A 27246-nucleotide genomic window follows, 5' to 3' on the forward strand; every position below is an offset into this window, starting at 1 on the left:
GTTTTGTTTATTTTTGAACATTAAATGCTTTCATTACATTTACAGAAATTCTCTGATCATTTAAAATACTTAAAACTAAACCATGCTCTCTCTCACAAATACTGTTATAAAATAGATTATACTGATGCCTTACTAAAACATATTAAAGCTATCCTTAGAACTGTGGTGATAATGATTGAGAGCTATGCCCACAAATTCAAAATAAATTCACATTATATTGTATTATATGGAAAATCAAGTCACATCAAGCACAATATTCCTTCAGGATGTTAAAAGCAAGGGGCATTTTTACGAACACTATTCGAGCATCAAGTAACAAAACTTTAAAATTTTACCAAGATATCCTACATTTTCTTTAAAGGTTGTTATTATTGGTTATGCTGCGATCATATTAATATTTGTGAGAAATAAGTCTGACAATACATATTTAGTACTGATAGAGAAAATTATTTGTTTGAACAGAAATAAAAATTATAATATTAACAACACACAGATAAGAAAAGAGCGAGTTACAGCTATAAAAACCATATTCAATGGAGATCCCATTAAGACAAAAGAGAGCACAAGAAATTACATCATCCCACTATCGGCAGCCCTGAAGATGGTTTTCCGTGGTTTCCCATTTTCACACCAGGCAAATGCTGGGGCTGTACCTTAATTAAGGCCACGGCCGCTTCCTTCCAATTTCTAGGCCTTTCCTATCCCATTGTTGCCATAAGACCTATCTGTGTCGGTGCGACGTAAAGCCCCTAGCAAAAAGAAATTACATCAAGAAATTCTTACTATTCCCCAATCTTTTGAGGTCAGCACTGCATGTGGATTTAGCCCAGTTTTGGACTTTGATGCCCATCTTGATGCCAACCTTAGGTGTAGGAATGTACAACTTGATACCCAATTCAAGGGGGTGAGCAACAGAGAGCTTCAAAAAATCATGGGATGCCGACCGACCGACCCACCCATGTCTTCCAATGTTTAATACAAGTATAACATTATGGCGTCCTATCATGGTAAGGTGGTAAATACCAAGATATCCGGTTGTGTTGTCTGAGCATACTAGCAGGGCAGATGTTTTCAGGATGGAATGAATATTTTGGGCTGCATAAAACTACATTGGAAGGGGTTGGCTGAATCACGCTGTATAGAACAGGCAGTAAAGGAAATCAAAGAGGAATTTGGGAAGGGAATCACAATCCAAGGAGAGGAAATCAAAATTCCTGAGATTTGCTGATGATATTGTTATTTTATCTGAGAGTGCAGATCTGGAGAAAGTGCTGAATGGTATGGACGGAGTCTTGGGTAAGGAGTACAAGATGAATAAAAAAGTCCAAAACAAAAGTAATGGAGTGCAATTGATCAAAATCAGGTGATGCAGGAAATATTAGATTTGGAAGTGAAGTATTAAAGGAAGCAGATGAATATTGTTATTAGGGTAGTAAAATAACTAACAGTGGCAGAAATAAAGAGGACATAAAATGCAGACTAGCATAAGCAAGGAAGGCCTTTCTTAAGAAAAGACATTTGCTCACTTCGAACTTTGATATAGGAATTAGAAAGATGTTTTTGATGACTTTTGTCTTGAGCGTGACATTGAATGAAAGGGGAACATGGATGATAACTGGCTCAAAAAGAAAAAAAAAAATAGAAGCTTTTGAAATGTGGTGTTACAGAAGAATGCTGAAGGTTAGATGAATAGATTGAATCACGAATGAAAAGATAATGAACTGAATTGGTAAGAAAAGCTCATTTTGACTAAATTTGACCAGAAGAAGAGACAGAATTATAAGACACATCTTAAGACACCCAGGACTTGTTCTGTTGATTTTTGAGGGAAGTATAAGAGGCAAGAATGATATGAGCAGACCAAGGTATGAATATGACAAGCAGATTGGGGCAGATGTAGGATGTAGCAGTTACGTAGAAATGAAAAGATTAGCACAGGATAGGGTGGCATGGAGAACTGCATCAAACCAGTCTATGGACTGATGACTCAAACAACAACATGTTTGCAAATATAACTTGTTCCCATTTTTTTTAAAGCCCCTTCATTATAACTGGTACCCCTGGAATTTCTTTCTTCCTGCAACCAAACAATTACAAGGTCTTTGAAACAAACCGACATTATGATTTCCAAAGCATTTCAATGCTACACAGAAAATGTACAAAAAGCATGTATTACCTAAATAGGCATCTGAAGGTTCTAAACCCTTAAATAGGCATTTTAGCACCATAAAACTCTACTCAACATTCATATTTTATATAAAACATGAATTTAACTAGTCTCACTTTAGCCTAATAAAAATAAATAAGTATTTAGCCTAAAATCAGAGGTCAAGTGATGAGGTATCTAATCCCAAGGACAACGACAAATAAGACTCTGCGTATCGCAGCAAGGCCTTGCACTCTTACTGACTGTGTAGTCAACACATGACGTATTATCAGCCCTGATGTTATCAAGTAGAGACGACAGAGCACGCTGTGCCTTCCTTACAACATTACGGTACTTCCAGCTGGATGGCTCCAGAGGACTTCTCTCGGCAGGATCCACATCGAGATGGAACACCAAGGGAAGAGTCAGGTGGTACTGAACTGGGCCAGCATGACCTGAGCAATCAGGTGATCCACCTGAAGAAAGTAAGAATAAATGTCTCAAAACATTGATAAAGTCAATATAAATCATTTATACAAAATAACATCCATCTCAAAAATAAAAAATGAAACTCATTCTAACAAAAACCTCTCCCAAGCAAGAAGTTCTCAATCTATAAATTTGAACACATTTGTGGCCTATATTGGTCCATACTGACTACTCACAGTGAATCAAGGAATTCAATTAGAATCATAATTTTTATATAAGTTTATAAAAAGACATTTTTTAAAATTAAAATAAACTGCTAGGAACAGTGTTAATTTAATTACTGGAGCACTTTAATCAGTCATACACACTAAAGTCTAATAGTATTTGTACCGGAGGTACAACCACCCGTGCATTTAAAATAAGTGCCTTTTAGAAGGCCATCTATAACCTAAACCCTGAAACTGCTAGTGGAAGAAGCTTGAACGTTTTTCAACAGAGGTCTCTACTGTCAACTTAGGGGCTCTCTCTGATGAGAGGATGGACAATTAAAATTCAAAATAAATTTGGTATTCATTAGTTGGTAAAACTGAATTGGTTGTAAATTATTTTTGGTATTCTAAAGTTATCAGCACTTCTATCTCTTCCTGCCAACTTAAGATTGTAACCAATAGGGAATTTTGTACATTTATTTAATTAACCAACAAGAAAATTTTGATACGAGGTGTGTTCAAAAAAAGACCGAACTTTGTAAATTGCGCGCAAACCGCAACATTGAGCGAGTTGTGACTATGGCGGCGCCTAGCGGCAACTTCTGACAACAGACCGCTGCTTTCCGCATTCCATTGCCTGCATTATCAGTTGAGTTAGAGCCTCTGAAGTGATTGCGTGTGTCACATGTTCGTCGAATTCTATAATGAAACAGCTTGAGGAACAACGCGTGTGCGTGAAGTTCTGCTCCAAAGTTGGGAAAACGTTTGTGGAAACACTGGAGATGAGACGTGGGTGTACGGTTACGATGTCGAAACCAAAAGGCAATCATCACAGTGGGTGGGGAAAGGTTCTCCTCGACCGAAAAAAGCACGAATGAGTCGTTCAAACATCAAGGTGATGCCGATTGTGTTTTTTGATTGGAAAGGCATTGTCCATCACGAGTTTGTACCCCGAGGCCAGACAGTGAACAAAGAACTGTACCAGAATGTTTTAACGCATTTGAGAGATGCTGTGCGCAGGAAGAGGCCTGCACTGTGGGAAAACAAATCCTGGATGTTGCACCATGACAATGCGCCAGCACATGCCCCATCCGCCCTATTATCCCGACTTGGCTCCAGCAGACTTTTTCTTATTCCCCAAATTGAAAACCACCTTGAAAGGACATCGTTTCCAAGACATTGAAGAGATCAAGGAGAATGCGACGAGGCAACTTCGCGCCATCAAAGAAAGTGCATTCCAGGAAGCATTCCAAAAGTGGAAGAAACATTGGCAACAAGGTGTTGATAGTGCAGGGGACTATTTTGAAGGGCACAGTCTGTGAAATGATGTAAGCTACTTAATAAAGTTTTTCTAGCCACAGTTCGGTCTTTTTTTGAACACACCTCGTATTTATTTGATTCTCCAATGGAAATTGGGAGTGTGTCAGAGCTTCAGCCCAGATAAATTAGGAACCGTCCTCTCTGCTATAAAAGGTGGGACCGTTTGGGCCACATTGTCTTCGTGATTGCTCCAGTCAAGAGGTTTAGTGTGTTCCTAGCAGAGGCAGGAGGGGCTGCCTCGTCCATCTCTGGAAGGTCCACCAGCTCAAGGTAATGGCAGATTTTCCCTAATCATGTAATAGTCTCTGAAAGATAGCCCGAGGGGAAGGTTTCAAATTTCTTTCATAATGTAATTTCTATTTCTCAATGTAAATTCGCAAAAAAAGTCTAAAGAACTTAACCGAACTTAGGAAATAAAGAGTGAGGACCCTCTTGTATTCCCTTTCAACTTGATATTGAGGTGACTATGATTTTGTAATCTTTGAAAATCTACCTCTTAATTTTGTAAACTTTAAACTTCCTCTCCATCTAGTCACCTCTGTAGTATAGGCTTAGCATCTGTAACTTTGGGCCGTAAGCCCACATAGGTTTTTAAGTATTTTCATGTGAATTTCAAGGAATGCAAGTGTTTGCCATCTAACATTTTGATTTTCAGACAGTAACTTTAAACTTTTGTTTTTAAATAAGGTCATGTAGAATGGGTACTTGTTACCCATGTTAAAGTCAACTTCTTTTTCTTTTTTTTTTTTTTCATTTTGTGTCTAGGTAAATCAGACTGTTGAGCGATTAAGACAATGTCTACTGTTTGGTTTTGTTAAATGTAGGTAGGTGCCTTAATAGGCCTGGAACTTGTAATTTTGGAGGATAGTCTCCTAGGAAGTAATTGTGCAGAGCAAAGGTGCTCATCCTACTGGCGTAAAATTTGGAGCTCATTCTCCTTGAGTATGTATTGAAGGGAGCAATGATGCTCTTGTTAAATTGGTAATTAGGGAGCTTCAAGCTCATGTTGTTAAATCGTTATTGATTTTTCTAATATTGTTACTCAAGCTCACAAGCTAAACTTTGTACCTGATTAATTCTTAGCAAAGTGTAATGTTTAAAATTTGAAAAGTAACAAAATAACAAAGGAAGATATACGAGGGTCGGAACTAAAATAGTGGCAACATTGCTGTGGAGACGCTATGCAACGGAATCTAATATTGTTGCTAATATTACACGTTGGTTACATACCTACCTTACCTCAAAGCAAATGTACTCGCCCTTCCCACATCACCTGCATGTGCACAAGCAAGAGAAACTCAGTCACTTGCGCGCGAGCGGTCTAACGTAACGTTGTCACTATGTTTTCCAAACAGAAACAACGGAGTTGGATCAAGATTGAATATGCCAGAGGTCGTACAGCACGACAGTGGCATCAAGGTCCTCAAGAGGCTTGCGGGGAATCTGCATTGCCTTACAGAACAGTGGCACGTTGGGTTATAGCCTTCAACGATGGACGTCAAACTGTGGCGGACCTTCATCGGGCAGGTCGTCCTGCGAGCGTCAGTGAAGAAGAAGTACATGCTCTTGCCGCGTTACTGGACAGTGATCGAAACCAGATGATCCGTGAGCTCGCCCAAGAAACCAGATTAGTGCATACGACTGTGCTTCACATCCTAAAGGAACGCCTGGGCATGCGAAAAATTGCATCACGATGGGTTCTGCATGATTTGACGGAAATGCACAAATGATTGCATTACAATGTTGCTAAGATGCACTTGTGACGTCAATTTGATTCCGAAGATGAAGAAACCACTTCGTGGCATGCGCTTCAGAACTGTTGCAGAGATTCGACAGGCAGTAGACCGCTCCATTCGCACCATCAACAGAACAGGCTCTGCAAAAGGTATACTACGACTTCCACATCGCTGGCAACAGGTTATACACAACACTGGTGACTACATTGAAGGACAGTAAAGGTTGCTAACATGTAACTCTTTTGTATCTGTTGTAAATAAATAGTTGCCACTATTTAAGTTCCAACCTTCGTATAATCACAAATTTTTAAAATTTTAGATTAATCTTCCATCTTTTCTATATCCACCCATTCATGCTCGCACCTTCTTTCACCTCTGTGTTCCACAGAGTCCCCGGAACAGTATTAAATAGTCAGCTTTTCAGCTTCTTCTCCCTCTCCCAAAACTTTTTCATCCTGTTGGACCAGGCTGCCCTTTGATTGTCAGTAATGGTGTACTTCCTTCGTTCAAATGTTATGAGTATGAAACGTAAGTGTTTATTCCTTAGAATCCTCTTCTCTTCTCTGCCTTCAATTTGGAGCATTGATAAATTTAATTCTTCTAAATCATTCATGATCACTGTGAACCATGTGTTCTTTGTTTTATTTTTTCCAGAAGTAACTAAATAACTGCTTCACTAGTCGGGTTTCTGACAGTCTGAACACATGACAAAAAAAAAGGCAATTCTCCTTTTCCGCATTGTATCTATTATTTACTCGCTTTCACAATATACCACTTCATTAGGTAGTAATCTCCACTGGCCATCAACTTGGTGTTTCTTATTGATGATTGTCCTGATGATTCTTCTAATTACTTTCTGCAATTTATCGGTTGTTGATTTAGTGTTTAACTTGAAGAGTGTTTCACTAGCATAAGTTGCTTCAGGTTTTACAACTATACTGCAATGTCGAAATTTAACATTCATGGAGAGAGATTTTTTTAAATAAGTTGGCCAGGTGATTCACTGTGCTGTTTTCAGTTTAGATGTTCTGCTGTCGATCGATGTTTTCTCTTTTTTGTTATAGATTATAATTTTCCTAAGGTATTTGAACTTATGCACAACCTTAATTTGTTTGCCATTGTCAAGGTGAATGGCTGGTGTTTCAATTATGAAGGTTGGCATCATTTCAGTCTTTTTAAACGAGATTTGCAGTCCGACTTTTGCAGCAATTTTCTCGAATTCTTCAATTTGAAATTTAGCTTCTTGTACACTACTTGCTAGTAATGCAAGATTGTCTGCAAAGGCAAGGCAATTAAGTTTAATATTTCCAACTATCTTGATGTATGAATGACATTTCTTTACCCTTCTCGTATGAATTTCTACAGGGCACAGTTAAACAATAATGGTGAGGGTTCATCTCCCTGTTAAGTCCAGTGTGGATTTCAAATGGCATAGACAATTCATCTCTAAAGTTGACTTTCGACTTAGTATTATTAAGAGTCATTCCAATAAGAGTGATGAGTTTTTGGTGTAAACCAAATTCTTTAAGGACTTTCAGTAGTGACTCACGATGAATACTGTCATAAGCTTTTTTGAAATCAACAAATGTGAGGATTAATATCTTGTTCCGAACTCTATGGTGTTTCATGATCCACTTAAGACTGACGATTTGATTGGGACAGCTTTGTCCTGCTTGAAATCCTCCCTGATATTCTCCCAGTTCCTGGTCAAGCTGTTCCTGAATTCTTGTATATATAATTTTAGATAACATCATATAATTATTATAATAGTATTTTATAAGTGTCACATATTGGTCTCTGAGTGGTCGCAGTGTTTGGCTTTATGATCTTTAAAATGAAAAGAAGAATATACACTATATAATAAGCTATATTTCAACAGTCTGGGTTTTACCATATGTAATGTTTTAGTGATGAATGAACATTTTATTTGTAATCAAGTCATTAGATTTTGAAATACATTCATTTTGCTGAAGAAGGGAATGACTGGTTCTTGAAACATGTACGATGTATTACAAAATAAAACACAGTGCTTATTTTATTATACCGCTAGTATGTTTGGTTCTAACAGGACAGATTTCAACTAAATTCCTTGATTAAATGTAAAATGTTCAGTAAATAATCTAACACATTATTTTATTGTATATGGTATTGAATAGGTGGAGATTATACTTTTTATCGAAAATACTCTCAATCTGCAAATATCCTAGATGAAGCATAAGTATTAGACTAGGCTGGGAAATATCTCTCTCCTGAAAATTAATCCTACAAGTTCTACTTACGTACTAGCTTTTACTTATGGCTCCTCCTGCGTCAACCAGGTTTTGTGAATCCAAGTGATTTTGTCCTGTTTTGTAAAATATCACTAATTGGAACACAAAGGTGTACCAGTTATGCCCAACCCTTGCCCTGTTGCCCTACAGGATCAGGTATTAATTGAAATTAATTTTTGTAGTGATGTTTTGCAACAGGATGCCCTTCTTGACATCAATCTCATCAGAGGAATTAATGAGATGAAATGAATGATATGAAATGAAAGACATGATATATATGAGAGTAGGAAGGGAGGGAGTGAAACTCAGTGCCGGCATATAGCCTGTTCCTGTTGAATAGCACCAATTGGTCTGCTCAATGCTTAACGTCTCCATCCGACGGACAAATAACCATCAACAGCATCATATGCCCTCATTCCATATGAGCACTGCAGAGAGGTTTGGAATTGAATCCAGGCTTTTGGCACGCAATCTAATGATTAAAAATTGTATTCCACCACCTCCCCTACACTGCCGGCCAACATTCTGATGGTGAACATTATTTCAACCAATGGGACTCACACAAGCTAACCATGGTGTCAGACCAAATAGACTTGACACTTTAACAAGCATGACCACCAAGCGGGCACCTATTACACTTAAGTGAATTTGAAACAATCTTGGGTACATTTTGACTGTCAGATGTTGGATGAAAACTTCTGGGAGGTAATAGAAAGGATGGGCTGTAAGAAGACAAGCAGAGGCATTGTATGAGATGTATGCCATCAACAAGAGGAAGACACAGTTAAGGGGTCACTGACGTCATTCAAACATCAAATATAAACAGATATATGTCTATAACCTTTTTGTCCAACTCACTGGCTGAATGGTCAGTGTTGAGACCTTTGGTTCAGAGGGTTCTGGGTTCAATCCCCGATGGGACAGGGATTTTAATTGCCTCTGATTAATTCTTTTGGCCCAGGGACTGGGCGTCTGTGTTCGTCCCAACACTTTCCTCTTCATATTCACACTACACTACCAACCACCACAGAAACACGCAATAGTGATTACATCCCTCCATAAAGGGTTGGTGTCAGGAAGGGCATCCGGCCGTAAAACAGGGCCGAAACCACATGTGCAACACAGTTCGCACCCGCGACCCCACAGATGTGAGAAAAGCGGTAGAAAAAGAAGATATGTCTATAACCTTTTTCACAACTTAATTTGCCTGAGGTGAGTCCACTGGACACTGTTATGAAATACAGCTTTCCCTTCATTTTATATCCATTGAATACACATTTGTTTATCCCTACATCATATTTAAATACATTTTAAAACAATCTGTGCATACTTGAGACATTCTGGTAACAGCTTACAAGAAAAAATACCTACAGGCAGCAACTTTATAAAATCACTCATTGTACAGTGTCGCATACAGTACCTACTTAAAATTATTTACATTTTAAGCATTTTCTTTCACAAACAGAGTTTACTGAACACACATTTTTCTTACATTCATCATGTACTTGTCTTGGTATTCAACCCTTTTTTTTAGCATCACAAGTAGCACCTCTTTTTTCTTGGGGGCTTCTGTTGTGTTACCATGTTACAGGTTACACAACATAACAAAAACATAATAATAATAATAATAATAATAATAATAATAATAATAATAATAATAATAATAATAATAATAATAATAATAATAATGAATCTTACGAATTTTTAAAAAAACAGGATAGGATACGAACACATGCAAAAATGACATGCTCGAAACAATGAAAACAGGTTGGGAAACTTGACAATTAGGAAGGATGTAGGAAGCGGGCTGGAACCCCGGTAAGGTGGATGGATCACATCACTTGTGAAAGAAAAATTGGTAGAAAGTGATCACCCTTACACAATTTTCTTTTAACTAATTTACAATGCCAAAATAAAAGGATGCAACAAAACAATAGAAAACAAACAACTCATTTACAAATGAAGGTAAATTTGCAGATGTGAGTTACAAGTGATGGTAACTTCAAAACACTTTTAAGAAACAAAAACAGATGCAATATTTATGATTTGTAAAGGGCTAATCCCGTATGACCAAATGAGATTAACAAAAGGGACATGAAAAGATATTAACGCAGGAAAGAAAGGGGGAGATTCAAAAAAAACTTAACACATAGACCAGTTAAATTGCTGCAATTTTAAAAACACGTCTAAAAGGGAGCATAGATTTAACTGACGTGAAATTAAGTAACACTGCACTACGGGAGGCAACCCCAATTGGAAATTTAAGTAACATGTTAGTTACAATTTTCTTAAACAAAAGAAAAGGGAATTGCCTTCAAATATAAAATGTGGAAGCTTAGCTGAAAAGCTAAGTCATATCAATGATTAAATACTGAGGGAAAACTCCTACGCAAAAGAAAGTTTTACATTTAAATTAAATTAAGTCCAAAAGAACAAGAAGAAATAGAGCATACCCCGAGACTGGTATCCCATGACGGGACAGAAGCAGAAGTGCATCTGTCCTCTAGGCTGGTCAGTAGCAAAAGATACTCAAGCAAGCTTCGCTCTCATGAAGGAGCGAGAAGCCATAAATGGTGCAACTCCCAAGGTAGCCAATTAGGCAGTAGTATTTTACTCCCAACTTTCACACTCACCAATAATAACATCACTTATTCCTACCAATAAGATTGCTCTTTGAGATCTTTCTTTTTGTGTCTCAGGAAATGACTGGAAATATACTTCTAAATGACATGTGTAAGTACACGCTGCCTCAAAAGTAAATACATAATTTCAAAACACACAGCTACGTAATACCAAAAATTTCACAAATTAATAATAATAATTTTTTACAACCACAGCTACATAATACCAAAATCGTTGTTCTTTTTAACAGTTTATAAGCTCTTTTCTTCATAGATCCAAAAATAATATTTTTTATTCTAATAATTGTTAAAATGTTCACAAGTCCAAAAATCTAATTCTTCAAAAACAAATGTCTTATACCAATATTTTTTTTAAACAAATACATGAAATTTTCACAACAATTTTTAAAGAGGCTTCAATCAATTCCCCACACAGCTGTCCCAACTCCGGCTACATGTTGGTTTAGATGTTGATGAAGTTTCAGCTGGATCTGGAACAGAAGCAAGCTTGAACAACTGCTAACATTGCCCTTTGCAAACAAATTCTTGGCCTTCGTTTTATGTGTCCTTCAATAAGACCATATGCTAAGTCGATCAAAAAGAATAATAATGATAATAATAATAATATTATTGATTTTTGCATCCCACTAATGACATTTTACTGTTTTTGGATACACTGAGGTGCCAGAATTTAGTCCCACAAGAGTTTTTTATGTGCCAGTAAATTTACCGACATGAAGGTGATGTATTTGAGCACCTTCAAATACCACTGGATGAAGCCTAGATAAAGCCTGCCAAGTTGGGATCACAAGGCCAGTGCCTTAGCCGTCTGAGCCATTCAGCCTGGCAATCAAATAGAAACATCAATCAGATTCATGAAGAATGCTACAAGCCAGCAGTTTGTCTTTCTCTTGCAAGAATAGGCACACATCATCTGGTCCAGAGTATCTACACCAGATTTTGTGACATTGTAATGGAGAGAATTTTAATGGCTAAGTGTAAGAGAGGGCTGTGAGCCCCAACTTTGTCACAAATGTAAGTCAAGAATGACCGACCGACAAATAAATAACTGACTTCTGTTGCTCTTTGATGACTACAACATTTTGCAGGCATGTAAGACACAAGAGTAAAATTGTTTGTGAAATCTAACAGGGATGACTAAAGTTCTTGTGTTCTATTAGGTTAAATTTCTGGAGGTATGAATATCTTGTTTTTCCTAACATTGCCTACTATTTTAAGACCCTTGTTTAGTAACTTCCTTCCAAGTTCCCAACTTGTGAAGAAGTTATTTCAAGTAACACTTTTATTAGTGTGATTGTATGGCTCAGGGAGATGCTGACCTGAGCCTAAGTTTGTGACAACAGTAGTACCTTCTTTCCCCAGGTATAGAATTCCTTTCAAAGGGTAGAGAGCTTTGGAGTCTGAGACCCAAAAGATTTTCATTCCATATTTATCAGGTTTAGATGCCATATAGCCTCTGGGAGTGGTTACCCCACCATAATAATAGCCTAAATATGAATATGGTACTTTCTAACATCTTCATTTCTCACTCTGTCTTTCCTTGTCTTTTCTATAATACTTATTAATATTTCATTTTGCTGGCTTGAATTCTACTCTTATCCCTATTTGCTGTCCAGGTCTCAGCCGTATAAGTCAATATGGGTTAGAAAGGAAGTTGGAATAGAAAACCTAAGTGATAAAATTGATAGGAATGGATGGATGAGAAAAGAATACCACAACAAAAGATGGAAATGATGTTTGAGGGAAAGAGAGACCTAGAACAAGAAGGGTCGATTAACAAAGAAGAGTGCAAGAAGAAGAAACCTGGGCTAGGACAAAATGATGAAAGAGGAGCAGTGGAAGCAGTGGAAGGAGAGAGGAAGGTAAAGAAGTACCATATATGGGAAAGGAGGATGAGATGCCATATATTGGCAAAACGGACATTGTCCTCTAGCAATGTCCTCTAAATGGTGCCAATCATTCTTCTACTGTGATATTAGTACTGGATAATAATGCTTGGTGAAATTCTTGCACACTGCTTTCCAGACATCTCAAATTGTGTGAGCTTGTCTTTCTCATGATAAACACTTCTTGTTAATTTGTCATCAAATCACAGGAAAACTAGCAGCTCCTTGAATCTTTCTCTGCTCATGGCAGCATGAAAAATAGGAGGGCCATACTCAGGTCTCCATAGCAAGGGCACAGTCTCATGATTAAATTTCAGTTGACCTGCTGTAATGAGAAATCCAATGAAACCACTAATTTCTACTTCAGCACATACTCTCCAGGCTGTAGATTCTATTTTACTATGTCCTTTGGAATGGTTGCTTGTAATGAAGAGTTCAAAAGTCTCCTTCAGAATGTCTATTGTTTTCCATAATGGAAAAGTAACCTTATGTGTTGGTGTCTTTATTATATTAGAAGCTCTTGTCTTTGATGTAGGTGAACATTTTTGACATTCAGATTGGTTTTTAGCCCTGTAATATCACATCTTCAGTTTCACTTACACTAAGAACATCAATGTATTCACTGGCAATGCTAGGATGATCCTCTTCATCACCTGACACATTGGGATTATTGTCTTCATTATCGTTGTCTGATAATAGGACAACACACTCTTCATTTCCTTCTACTACTTCTAACTGAAAACAATCTATTATTTCCTTTTCACTAAGTCTATACCTTGCAGAACACCATTATTTCTTTCATGGTCCATGTAGACTAGGAAACGGGTCAATAAAATGTAAACTGCATCATAAACTCTTTTGCTATCATGGTTTCTGTTATTTTTATAACCACTGCTGTAGTTATAAGAAATGGAAAGAGAGTGAAAGTGTTTACAACAAATTAAAAGTAAAAAGAAAAAAAGAAGTAAAGAAACAGTAAAAAATTGGGCTTTGGCACACCTCGAATCTAATACACCTGCGTAGAAGTTAGGAACGCTAACAAACTAGAACAGTCATGTTGCAGAAACTGGGATGCAAATTGTCAGCAGGCATGCAGGCCATTAAATTTAAAGCCCCATTTCCTTGTTAAATAAGAATCAATGACATAAACCCTCAGAAACATGAATACTTATTTTCGATGTAGATCAACCTGAGACTGTTATGTCATGTAAGATAATATGACTTCAAACAAAATGTTTAATTGACTGTTATGTTTTACTTGTTCACTTGCTTTTCATCTTTTTTAATTACTTTAATTAAGTCAATTTAAAGCTTACTAAAATTAAGTCAATCCAAAATACAGTAAACTAAAAATGTGTGTTTTAAATGCCTAGTTTGCAAACTTTTCCAGTGGACCGCTGGACTAGTGGGTGTTCCAAAGCTACCAAGGCTCTGGTCTCAGCATATGCCTGGCATGAAATGGGAAATCACAGTGCTGCCAATGCAAGCTCACAGCTCAAACTCGATTCTCTTCCCCAACAGAGTTGGGGAAGTTGACTTTTGGGACTCTGGTGTTCATTCAGGCATGTCTCTAGTATTAGACCTACTTCCAATGTTATACATATGCAGCTGTTTTTGAGTTTATTTGTTATTTGATGAATTATTATACTTCTGAAAATATAGTTGCAGTTTATTACAATTAACATGCATCCACATCTCCAATGCATGGAAATAATGATTCTGTCCCAAAAACTGTTTTAAATCAGAGATTTGCACATGGGCAAAAACATGGAAAATTATAGCAATTAAGGTGAGCACTTATTTATACACATGGAGTCTCACTGACTATTTCGCAGAACTTTCTATATACAATAGTTCTTACACGAATATTTTAAGGATATCTTTAACGGTTTAAGCAACGTTTAGTGGAGCCTTAGGAATGCTCTTCTCACACCTACCATAGAGTTTCTACAGTTAACATATAATACAAGCTGTTATTGTGGCTGACCTTTAGAAGATACGCATGCAGTCCCACAGAATTCATAGTAGAACTACTCATTCTCTACAGTTCTTACGCACATAGTTCATGGACATATTTGAAGGTTTAGGCAGCATGAGCTGAGAAAGTGTTCTCATTCGTCACTTTTTCCCAGTTGTTTCACAGAAAACATTACTACTTGACCTCTTTCCATCAAAGTTCAATATTTAATACCATATACAAAAACCTTTCTCGGTAAATCCTCTAGATAACAGGGAAAAACTGCATAAAACTTTGTCCATTTGAATTATAACAGTTAGCTGAGTCTTAGGAATGATCTACCAGTACGTTGAATAGAGTTTTTGCTGTTAACAAATATAAAAGCTTTTATTGTGGTCAAACGTTTAAAGATATGTATGTTGTCCCAAGACTTCTTTGTAGAACTTTTTGTGCTCTAGAATTCTCATCAATTTAGTCTGTGGATATTTTTAATGGCGTAGGCAAACATAAGCCGTGAAAGTGTTTACAAGCTGCCATTTTCTTTGGGTTGGTTTGAAGAAACCTCTATTGATCAGATTCCTTTCACTAAAGTATACTATTTAATACACAGAAACCTTCCCCAGGAGATCCTCTAGGCATAAAAATCTGTCCACTGATTCTTGTTATTGCAGACAAATATGTGGTCACAGGGCCTTTTTTGTAGAACTTCCTATGATCTAGAATTCTTACACTGTTAAGTTTGTTGATATCTTTAGGGGTTTAGGCAGCATAAGGCAAGGAAACGTATGTGTAGCATCATATTCTTCCAGTTGTCTTGAAGAAACTGTTGTTAATGATCAGCTTTGTTCATCACAGTTCAATATTTAATACTTGAGCACTTGGGAGATACATTAGGCAACATCGGAAACTGCATAAAAATTTATAGAACTATTCTCAAGTTATAACTGAACAACTATACGTACATTTGTTAAGAAGTAAGCCCTTCTTTTTCAATGTCAAACTTATAGTTCTTTGATCTATTGAAACACAAAATGTAAACCTATAACATACCTGTAAAAAAAAAAAAAAAAACTTTAGTAACTGGTCTTCAGTCTCGATATTGGAGGTGTAGGATGAGAAAAAAGCTGGGTTAAAATTTTGCACTCGTACATTTTCTCTGCTACACAGAAAAGCATAGAAACATGGATTTATTTTTGGGCTTAGAAGATGAGAGAGTGAGTTCACATCCATAATTCTTTGCTCTAAGTGGATAATCACAAATACGTCCTTCTTCCACTTTCAGAAATGTAGTGAGTTGGGAATCGATTAAAGGAAAGAGAGACTGAACTCAATACAGCCCTTCATAAACTTCTTGTTTGCTGTATCACCGATGGTTTGAATGTAGCAAACAAAACTTCAGTCAAACAGATACAGATAATCTTCATCGTTATGTTTAGGATATGCTTGGGCTTCACTGTGTGTTTGTCTTGTCTATGAATGTCACCCATAGCCATCATAAACAGAGCAACATGCTCAATCTTGAATGTATATGGATGACTGAGGTAAATACTTGGGAACAAGAGCTATTCGACATGTTTGTTGCATAACAAACTGATCAGTTTCTATGCCATGCCCTACGCAAGGTCTAAATACTTTTCCTCTGTCCACATTAGAGTGTGCTGCTTAGTAAAAAGCAACTTGTGTAGAAACTCCTTATCATCTGGAATCTAACTAAGAACTTGCATTCTGATATCGTATAAACAACATGTAACTAAAAGCTTGTGTACCGAGCAAGTGGCCCTGTGGCTTGGGTCACATAGCTATCAGTTTGCATTCGGGAGATAGTGGGTTCAAACCGCAATGTTGGCAGCCCTGAAGATGGTTTTCCGTGGTGTCCCATTTTCTCAACAGGCAAATGGTGGGGATGTACCTTAATTAAGGCCACAGTCTTCCTTCCCACCTCTAGGCCTTTCCTATCTCATCGTCGCCACAAGATCTGTTTGTGTCGGTGCGGTGTAAAGCAAATTCTTTTTAAAAAAAATTAAAAAGCTACTGACCTAGTAAACATCAACAAATATTGGTTGCCACGCTTACAATAGTGTCAGAAAATTTATGATGCTAATTCCAGATAAGCCCCCAGCTCCACAGACTAGGAACGCAGGACAGAGGAATCCAACAGCTCAATATAAACAAAGGAAAGGAACAAACAGGTGACAAACCAAGCCATATATAGAACCTTCCTCCTTCTGTCTCCCATATCTGACAAACCAATCTATATAGAGAACCTTCCTCCTTCTGTTTGCCTTTTCTGACAAACCAAGCCATACGTAGAACCTTCCTCCTTCTGTCTGCCCTTTCAGACAAACCAAGCCATATATAGAACCTTCCTCCTTCTGTCTGCACTTTCTGTTGCTTCCTCTTCCCACACTGATCTGTCACTGTCTTCCTGTGTTTCTATACATGACCTAGTTTGTCACTTGTTTATACATGGCACAAAGATCATTCCCTCACCAGAATAGTAAACAACTTTGTATGGCCCGATGCGGACAGCCCCAATCTCCCCTTCTGGACCGGCTGCTCCACTGTTGGGATGAAACAACACCTGAAATTCATAAATTGCTTTTTAGACAGGAACCTTAATTCAAGCCACTGCAGATAGTAGTGTAGTTTACTTACTTACCCGATGACCTTGATGAGTAAATCCCATGATTACAGGCAGAACATCAATACCATCAAAATATCTGTTGGGTGGAAGAGTAGCATTCGCCAAAGAAGCTAGAGTTGGCATGACATCTAAGGCTGAAATCAATGCACTAGATACTCCACCAGCCTGAAAATTAAAATAGGAGTCATTTTCTAAAGGTATGCATGTTTTTATGAAATATGGATGTGGATTATAAAAATATTTTCTATAAATGTCTATTCATTTGTATTTATATTACTAGACTACAAAAGATTTGTTTGTATAAGTGGCAATCAAAAAGTTTCTGTCTGATGGTCGTACAGCTCTGAATTGGGATGCCAATCAGGCAAAATTGACGTGAACATTGAGGCACCCATCCCACCGATGCACCAGGTTGCAGATCCCCATGTGATGAAACACTGTGTTCTGCTGCACGAAGAAGTCCGTAACGCCTGCTACACATCCTCATCTGACAGGAAGCATCGATCCTTCAAGGCCTTTTTGAGGGGAGAGATCAGGACTATAGGGCAGGTGCTCCAATGTCTCCCACTGCATGCTTCTTGTTGTCCGTAATGTACGAGGCTGGCCTTCCAGATCGACCACATGGAACTTGGTGCACTATTCCACAACAGTGATTTTCGACAGACATGCTGCCCCATACACAGTCTTCATTCTACGATGGATGTCCACCGGTGTTTGTTCTTCGGCAACCAAGAACAGAATAACAGCATTTTGGTCCTGTTTGGACGTATTTGGTAATAACATCGCCATAGTTCATTTGGCCACATTTAACGCACGCGCCTAGGCACGATACGAATGCCACACTAATCCCTTTGACTACATGTCAGTGCTTATATATCCGCATCGGAGTCGCGCTACGTTGCATGTCAGCTGCAGCAATGTCCTCAAACAGAAACTTTTTTGATCACGCCTTATATTTTGTCTGTGTGCTTCAAATGTTTGCTTTACATATCCAAACCACCAAGGTCGATAGCTGCATTCGCTTAAGTGCGGCCAGTATCCAGTATTCGGGAGATTGTGGGTTCGAGCCCCACTGTCGGCAGCCCTGAAGATGGTTTTTCGTGGTTTCCCATTTTCACACCAGGCAAATGTTGGGGCTGTACCTTGAGATCCGGACTGCGTGCAGGCCATTGCATCAGTTGGATACCTACTTCCTCGAGGTACTGAAGGACACATCTTGCAACAAGAGGGCATGCATTGTCCTGCATTAGTACGAAATCGCCACCAATGAAAGGTGCAAATGGAATAACATGTTTTTTGAGAATTTCTTCAATGTAGCGACGGGCCATAAGTGACCCGCCTTCCACGAAGATGAGTTCTGTTTGAGCAGCCAAGAAGATGCCTCTCCACACCACTACAGAACCGCCATTGAAAGGCATCCGTGAAGAAAAGTTGCATTGGGAATACCTTTCTCTACGTCTCCTCCACACCCTTTCCCGTCCATCTGGGGATCTGAGGCTAAACCGAGATTAATCCGTGAAGAGAACTGTCCCCCACTGTTCATCAACCCAATCCCGATGATCTCTCGCAAAACGTAAGCGATTCTGTCGATTCTGACGCCTAAGATCTGGGCCATTAGCAGGTCTTCTGGAGTAGAGTTGACCATTACGTAACCTCCTCCTCACTCTTCACTCACTGACATTCAAACTTCGTACCTCTGGCTTGAACCACAGTACTATGCCAGTCACACAGAATCTGAAGACACAAGAACTGGTCACCCCTTGTAGAAGTTGACCTTTCCCTCCCAGATCCTGGCCTGCGAGTATATGAACCCACTTCCCAATACCTCTAAATGGTACATGAAATGGTTGATGTTACAACGGTGTTACAACACAGCCATGTAACGCAAGCTGCGCCCATCCTCTACTAATGCTACTGGACTAGCAGCATCTTCTGAGCTCAGTGGCATCTTAACCCCAGTAGCACTCTGCTGTAAGTAGCGTAAGTGCTGTCTAATAGTGATTAGAAGGTCTGAGAATTCCCTCCATCACACTTGGAGGTAACAATGAAGATATGGAAACAAAGATATGCATTTTTGTGATAGGCAGTAACTTTCACCTGCAGAGCACTATATCTTTGGAATGGTCTATTGTTTGCTATTACTGCCTATTGTTGATTTAATTCCATTCAACAATCTTTGATAACATTTCCTAAGATCCAGTACATAGTAAAAGGTTTCATAGGAGGGTACGAGGAATGTTAAAATTTATAATCACAGTTTCTCAAATATCTTGAGGTGTTGCATTCTTTTTGCTTGGCAGTGTAAAAATGTCAACACAGAACTCTGAATGTATTAGATGTCAATATTAATGGTATTGTAGTTCTTTCTCTGCCTGATAGAGTCTAGAAAGAAAGAAAAGCTAAATAATATTGTGCTGATGGAGAATAAGAAACAAGGTTGAAGAAAATAAATTGGGTAAATGATAATGCAATATACTCACTCTCCATCCTTCAGCCTTGTTAAGCGGACTCAGTCATGCCATGTTGATGTTTGAATGAACACTGGCAGGCAGCAGGTAGCAGTTGAGAGCTGTTTTTATTGAGGGAAGGTGGCAGAGAAGGTGAAGTGAAGGGAGGGGAATTGGAAGTGAAGACACTACAAGTTGTGTTTTTGAAAAACATTTTATGCATCCATATTTTTTCATCAATCATCATTTTTTTTTTTTTTTTTTTACATATTTGTGTAGGTTATAGGATGTCCTTTCAATGTTCAAAATTACATGAAGAGGGCCCAATAAGAGTTGGAACATTTTCTGTAATTTTTCGTATGACTAAGTCCAATACTCATTTGTGATGTTTAGTCTAAGCTGTATTAAAAAGGTGAACCCATAGATACAAATTCTTTTAAGAATTGATATTTAAGAACTGTAAGCCAATACAGAACTGATATAAAATTTACCATTAGCAATTACAGCCTATATATTATAAGCTCCACAAATTAGGACTCCATTTGTCAAGTAGTATTTATGTGATCAACATTCAGATTTTTATATTAGTAAAGATACACTGGTCTTCTACATTTTCTGAACTACTGTATATTCTTACCTGAATATATTTAGGCCAGTAAACTACAGAAGGGACACGATGACCAGCTTCCCAAACAGTCTGCTTAGCAGCACTACCACCACCTCCACTTCTAAGATCTCGCTGCCAATCGCCAGTGAAAGGACCTCCTGAACCAGCCAAGTCACACTTCACAACCCATGGACCATTATCACCTGGAAAAGTACAGTGTTCCAGATTAACATCTTTCCGCCTGTTCTTTTTGAAAATTAACCTGATACTTGGTTTTCATACTGGAATTCTTCAGTTCATGTGAGGGCAGAAAGAAAAGCCTGAACACAAAGAGATACAGATTGAAGAAGACAGGGTGAATTTTCATAATTGCTGACTGGAAATTATCATAGTAATCAGGCTTGAAGTAACTGGATTGTAACTTCAGGTTAGCAGAAAGAAATGCAACTGCTGTATTATTTCTATTTCTGAGACTTCATAGCCAGCCCCACGGTGTAGGAGAAGTGTGCCTGTCTCCTACCCGGAGCCCCTGGGTTTGATTTGATTTACCTGGATCTGAGAGCTGGTTCAAGGTCTACTCAGCCTACATGATTAGAATTGAGGAGCCATCTGATGGTGAGATGGTGGCCCCGATCTAGAAAGCCAAGAGTAATGGCTGAGAGGATTCATCATGCTGACCATATGACACCTCATAACCTGCCTGCATGTCTTCAGGCTGAGCAGCGGTCGCTTGGTAGGTCATGACCCTTTGGGGCTGTTGCGCCATGAGGTTTGTTTCTTTCTGGGTTTTCATATGATCAAAATTTGTTATACATGATCCATATCCTGATTTTGGGTTTGGAGATGGTTAATCTATGCAACATACCTACCAATAGAAGCAAAACCTGGAAATATGAAGACACTGAGCCAATACCCAGATATTTCAAAAGTGCCACTTCTGTACAGATTGCTCAATAAATGGTTGACAAGAATGTAAGCATGCACAAGCTTAAGTGACTGTCCTGTCAATGATAGGTATAACAGCCGGACTTCATTAAATTTATACAAGAGCCATTTAACTAATAGTGTTATGTATTGCAGCAGTAATCATTATCAACAAATAAGTGCCCTGAGGACAAAGTTTACTGACTGACAAAACTATTACTTGACCAGACAGTGAGATCCCATTCGGAAACCAACATTTGAATTTTATCAATTGAGAATATCAATTTAAATAAGAGACATCAATGTACAACCAATTTCTTAACCCATTGGGATGTGCGCATGTGTTCTTTTTACCCAGGGCAAACTGAACTGTGAATAATTTTGGGTGTACAGGTATTCTGCCTTCTACGTATTGCTACTTTACCAATCAACTCTCCAGTACAATTTTGATTGCTTGCCATATTTGTAACATTAGTGTGGATCAAACTGTTGACACGTTTTTATGCTGATGTTAGTATTGAGTAATTTCTATCCAGGGCTCATGCCAGAGTAAGTTTACAATGACATCTAATTTTCTTGTAGACTGATGGACTTTTCATAATGGACATAATAACCAATAAGGATAACAGCGATTTACTTGGTGATGAACAAGATAATGAAATTGTTGGTGAAAGTGACAAATCAAATACAGACTTTGTTTATGAAAGTAAACATGACAGTGATACCAAGCAGAACAGCTGTGCATCAGAACAAGAAGGTAATTTCTTTCAATGGATCTGCACATCAAGTTGATGAGGATGATATACTAGTAGCTAGGAGATTTTATTTTTATGTGAGGAAGGATGGTTTCATGTGGTAAAAGTATCATTCCACACCAGAGTGCAAAATATTGTTACTCATTAGCCAGGTCCCAAAGGAGAAGCTTGAACTGAAAAGTCTGCAATTGATTGTTGGAGGCTAATGGTAGACGATAGGAAAATTGTAGTGTAACATGTACAAACATTTACATTGAGAGTGTGAAGTCTAGATTTTCTAGGAAGGGAGATGCCACAGAAACTAACACTTTGGAAATTAAAGCTTGTACCATGCAGGAGTACTGCTGCTTAGACTTAGACCAAGGAATGTGTCATGCAATGATCTACACTTCTCTACCTGAAGGTAGAAAGCACTTCAACATACATAGTTTTGAATGGAGTAGTTGAAATGGAAGATAACCAGCCAAGTGAAAAACACAGAGGAGTGCCCTAAAAATAAAGACTGCAAAATGCAAAAATCATGTGTAAAGTGCAATGAACTGATGTAAACAACATGTTTATCCCATCTCTTATTGTTGTCACCAATTACTGGTCTACAACATGTAAAACACTCATTGTGAGGTAGACTTCAATTTTTATACACAATTTGTGTAATATATCTAAACAATTATTTGCCTTTGTCATTGTCACATCAACAACAGCTTTTTATTAGGTTTATTGTCTGGTCAGGCATCCCTAATTCGGTAATAGAGTAGACTGTACAGCCAGCAAATCAACTCTGAGTGGCGGTAAATAACTCTGCTCCCTAAAAGGACCAAGGGTGAGGTGATGGTCCCCTGGTTGGAGGAAATGCCCCCAAAATCCATTAAGCAGCATCTGTACCCTAGGTTAGGGGTGGCTGTGACTCCTATACTGGGTAGCAACAGTTAGGAGAATGTCTGTGGCGGATGATTATTTATATGACAATGGATAAGACTCCACTGCATAAGGGAGAAGGCAATGGTAAACCACTTTTGTAGATTACAGTATTACAAAGAAAACTGCATGGAATATGACTGCAGTGTGTTATGATGATATAGTGCCAGAAGATGTGACCCTCAGGCTGGAAGTCACTCAATATGCTACTGAGGAAGAACCTCAGATCCTTCAGAGTACTAGTGAAGCTAATGATGTAGCAAATATTGTTGATGCTGCCATTCAGGAAAAGAGAATCCAAAGTTGTAAGGACAGATTAATTGTGGGCATGTGGTGGAGTACTGTATGTATCAAGGTAAATTATAAATTGTAGAAAATGAGATGACTCACTTGGTTATTGATATCTTAGGAATTCAAAACAGGAGAACATATAATATACTACTCAAGACATGAGGAACAGAAAGAGTATGGAGTGGGTTTTATAATCAACCAGATAACTGCTAGAACAGTTCTGGGTTATGATGTCCGTAAGTGATCGAATGATGTCCATAAGGTTCCAAGGGCAACCTCTCAATATGATTATAACACTGGTATATGCCCCAACAACTGAGGCTGATGATGTTGATGTTGATGTATCTTATGGTCAAGTGCAAGCAGCTGTGGACAAGACATACAGACAAGATGTGTTACTTCTGACTGGAGATTAGAATGCAAAATTTAGGAAAAGTAAAGAGGGAAATACTGTTGGTCTCTATGGTTTAGGTAATCAGAATGAAGCTGGAGAGCGGCTTATCAGTTTCTGTGAATCTATTTACCTCTTTATTGCCAATACGTTTCAAGCAGTACCAATATAAATGGTCCGTTATTGGACATTATAAATTTTCCAGCTAACTCATTCCTGGTTGCCAGCGTTTCGCCCTCGTGTGCTAGGTTGGGCTCATCAGTTGGTACCTAGCACACCTACTAAGACGCTGGCTAGTGCATACCGTGGAGGGCGAAACACTGGCAACCAGGAATGAGTTAGCTGAAAAATTTATAATGTCCAATAATGGACCATTTATATTGGTATTATAAATTTACTCATTTGGGACAAATATTTCAGATTCCCTATGGGAATCAACATCTATATCATCTGATAGCCAAGCAGGCATCAATTTTTGGTAAAGAGACAAAGTCTCTCATAGTGCATTGGCACTGCCGGTGGCTCCATGTAGCCTACGCAGTGGCCTCCACAGTATGCACTAGCCAGCGTCTTGGTAGATGTGCTAGGTACCAACTGATGAGCCCAACCTAGCACACGAGGGCGAAATGCTGGCAACCAGGAATGAGTTGGCTAGAAAATTTATAATGTCCAATAACGGACCATTTATATTGGTATTATAAATTTACTCATTCAGGACAAATATTTTAGATTCCCTATGGGAATCAACATCTATATCATCTATACGTTTCAGGCAGCCAAACTGTCACCTGTACACCTGCGCATCACCTGATGGAAAATACAGGAATCAAATCAATTACATAATTGGGTCTAGAAGGTGGCAAAGTTCCCTTACAGCAGCAAAAACTTGACCAGGTGTGGACTGTGTATCAGATCATGAATTGCTGATATGTAAATGACAGTTCAAACTTAAAAGGAATATTAAGGTAATCCAACACCCGAGATACAACTTTGAAAACATTCCCCCACTATTTAAAACATCTATTAAGAAATGTTTCAAGATCCTAAATCTCCTTGATCGGAAATCAGAATAATTTTGGTGTGAAGTTAAAGACATCGTTAAGGATGAATGTAACAAAAACTTGCTGAGAGCTGAGAAAAAGAGAACACCACACTGGATGACAACAGAAACTATAAAAATAGCAGAGAGAAGGATGAAAGCCAAAATTCTAAAGGATAGTTGAACTCATGATTCTGCTGAATAGTGATTTTCAGAGAAATGTTTGCAAAGATATGCAGCAGTACTATAAAAACATCTGTACTAACTTGGAAGAGTAAAACAAAAAAGGCAACATGAGAAAGGTCTGCCAACACATATCCACCTTAACACAATCACTCCCATGGATGCCTTAAGGCATTTAAAAGCTGCCTATATGGGGGACTGTATATGAATTAAGGCGTTTAATGTCACGCGATGTAAACATTGTTTTGAATTTAGCTCTAAAGTTATAGTTTGTGTTGGAAACCATAGATGGCATATAAATTAACAGTCCTTCACCCTGACTCTCAAAACAGAGAGTATATTAAAAAGCTTTCATTCTTTCTTCCTTGGAGGACATACAGACTTAAGCCAGTCATGATGTTCCTATGATGGTGTGTTTCGAAGTGAGTTCTTGTGTTAAAGTAAGATGATGAGTTAAAAAGGCAGTATTCAAAGTGAGGAAATTGAAGACATAATACTGAACGATTATTCTGGTGATGAACCCATCCCTGCTTTCAGTGATAGTGATAGCAACTCCGATGGTGATTTACAAGACATTTGCCTTGTCCATTAACGATATCTGAAAAATTCCTCCTGGAACATGTTTCTGCTTTAGCCCTCTTGGAGCCAAGAGCTGATCTAGTCGGCTGCTCCCCATCAGCTGGAAGAGGCCAGAGCTCCGCCTCCACTCTACTACTGTAAAGTGCCAGGCCGTTTTCAGTGGAAATACATGTATTTTAAAATTCGCGTATATCTACCGGTGTATAGCAAATACCGGCATGAAATTTTCTACATATCGACTATGTAGAATACCAGACACGTCCGCGGAATCACCGCAGCTAAAGAAGAGATGTTTAATTGTGTCTAACAGCATTAAAGCTACTCTGAATATGGTGGTAGATGAAACTAGTGATAACAAATATGATGATGATGATGATGATGTCTCTGGAGAACATTTTGTGGAAATTTGTCCCAATGAACCCGACAACATTCCTCAACCTCCTGTCTCCTTCAAGGAAGTTCTTGGACCTAAACATGCCCTACCGTCTGATTCTCCTCCCATATCACACTTCAATAATTTCATCGCTACTCTCTGAACTAAATTCCCTATCGCTATCCGATAAATCATCAGCGTTAACTTCGCACTGTTCTAAATACTGCATTAATTCATTGTCATCAATACCTGCTGAAAAATTATCACGTGAATAACATGCCATTTTCCTGTCACACATCCACTCACTGCAAGGAGCAATCTCTTACTGACCAGTTAGCGGTATTTGTAAACACAGGAAACCACTCTTGTGAAAGGTATAACACCCTCTTAGAACTGCCAAAGCAAGGCCAGGCACACAATAACGTGTAGCCCCTTTACTACAGGTTGTAACAAAAGTATGCACTCCACTATTGGTTGCCTCAAAATTGCGTATATCACAGAATTTTAAGCCGGCCGATGTAATCGGCTCTGGCAACTTCCGACTGGATTGTTAACGGCTGACCAGATCGGCTCTGCAATTTAAAGGGCGGAGCTCGCACTACCGCCTGGCACCAAGAGAGTTAAAGTACCCCTTGCATGTCCTTCCATTCTTCCCTAAAATTCACACACAGTAAATGCCCATTATGTTTGCATCATGTTGTTCTTAGCTGACATTTTAGCTAAATTCAACCTGCTAGTAAATTATTTCAATTTCTCCTTACTTCCACAGTAATTCTTAACTCTATTTCTTTCTAACCTATGCCTCTTTAATATCTTTACTTCTCTGTTATTTACAATTCCTTACCACCTTTAAATTATTTGAAACCCATCCCATAGGCTGTATATATCTTTATTTACCATTTTTCATTGATCACAATTACCTTTTTAAAACTCCCCCATGCCTCTCTTATCAACCATATGGTATTGCCTATTAATCCTACTTTTGCAACCTTACTTTCTGTCACATTTATTTTTCACTATGATAAACACAGCTTCGTGATCACTTACACCAACTATTACTTCACTTTCACTACAGAGTTCATCTGGTTTTATCAGCATCACATCTAGAATTTTCTCCCTCTAGTTGGTTCCATCACTTTCCGATTCAGCAGCCCTTCCCAGATTAACTTATTCACCATTTGTTGGTCATGCTTTCTATCCTTCACATTATGCTCCCAATTAACATTTAGGAAATAAAGATCACCTGTTATAATAATGTTCCTTTCTGTGTCATTCACCACACAGCTGTTTTCTTGTCAAATAATTCCACATCAGCTATCCCCTTGCCACACATCCCAAAACCATCAAGTTGCATATTATCTTTATATATGAGCCGTCCACCTAGAATATTGTGTTTCTCATCCTTAAATTTTCCATAGCATATAAGTACTTCTATCATCAGTATGAATACTCCCCCTCATACCATATATCCTGTGTCTATGATAAACACTCTAGTCTGGTGAG

General features: G+C 38.2%; 1 protein-coding gene across 3 annotated transcripts in view; it reads right to left on the reverse strand.

Annotated features, from left to right (window-relative positions):
- Nucleotides 1-763: 763 nt before the first annotated feature.
- Nucleotides 764-27246, reverse strand: part of LOC136876359 (arylsulfatase G) — a 387207-nt gene continuing 360724 nt past the window's right edge. For all 3 annotated transcript variants that reach the window (XM_068228390.1, XM_068228391.1, XM_068228389.1), the window contains 4 exons: nucleotides 20324-20496; nucleotides 17255-17404; nucleotides 17086-17176; nucleotides 764-2622 (listed from right to left, as the gene is read on the reverse strand). In XM_068228390.1, the coding sequence (XP_068084491.1) occupies nucleotides 2345-2622; nucleotides 17086-17176; nucleotides 17255-17404; nucleotides 20324-20496 (692 nt within the window). In that variant the 3' untranslated portion in view covers nucleotides 764-2344. The remainder of the gene's footprint in view (nucleotides 2623-17085; nucleotides 17177-17254; nucleotides 17405-20323; nucleotides 20497-27246) is intronic.

Source organism: Anabrus simplex, chromosome 6, assembly GCF_040414725.1.
Source record: "Anabrus simplex isolate iqAnaSimp1 chromosome 6, ASM4041472v1, whole genome shotgun sequence".
Taxonomy (NCBI): domain Eukaryota; kingdom Metazoa; phylum Arthropoda; class Insecta; order Orthoptera; family Tettigoniidae; genus Anabrus; species Anabrus simplex.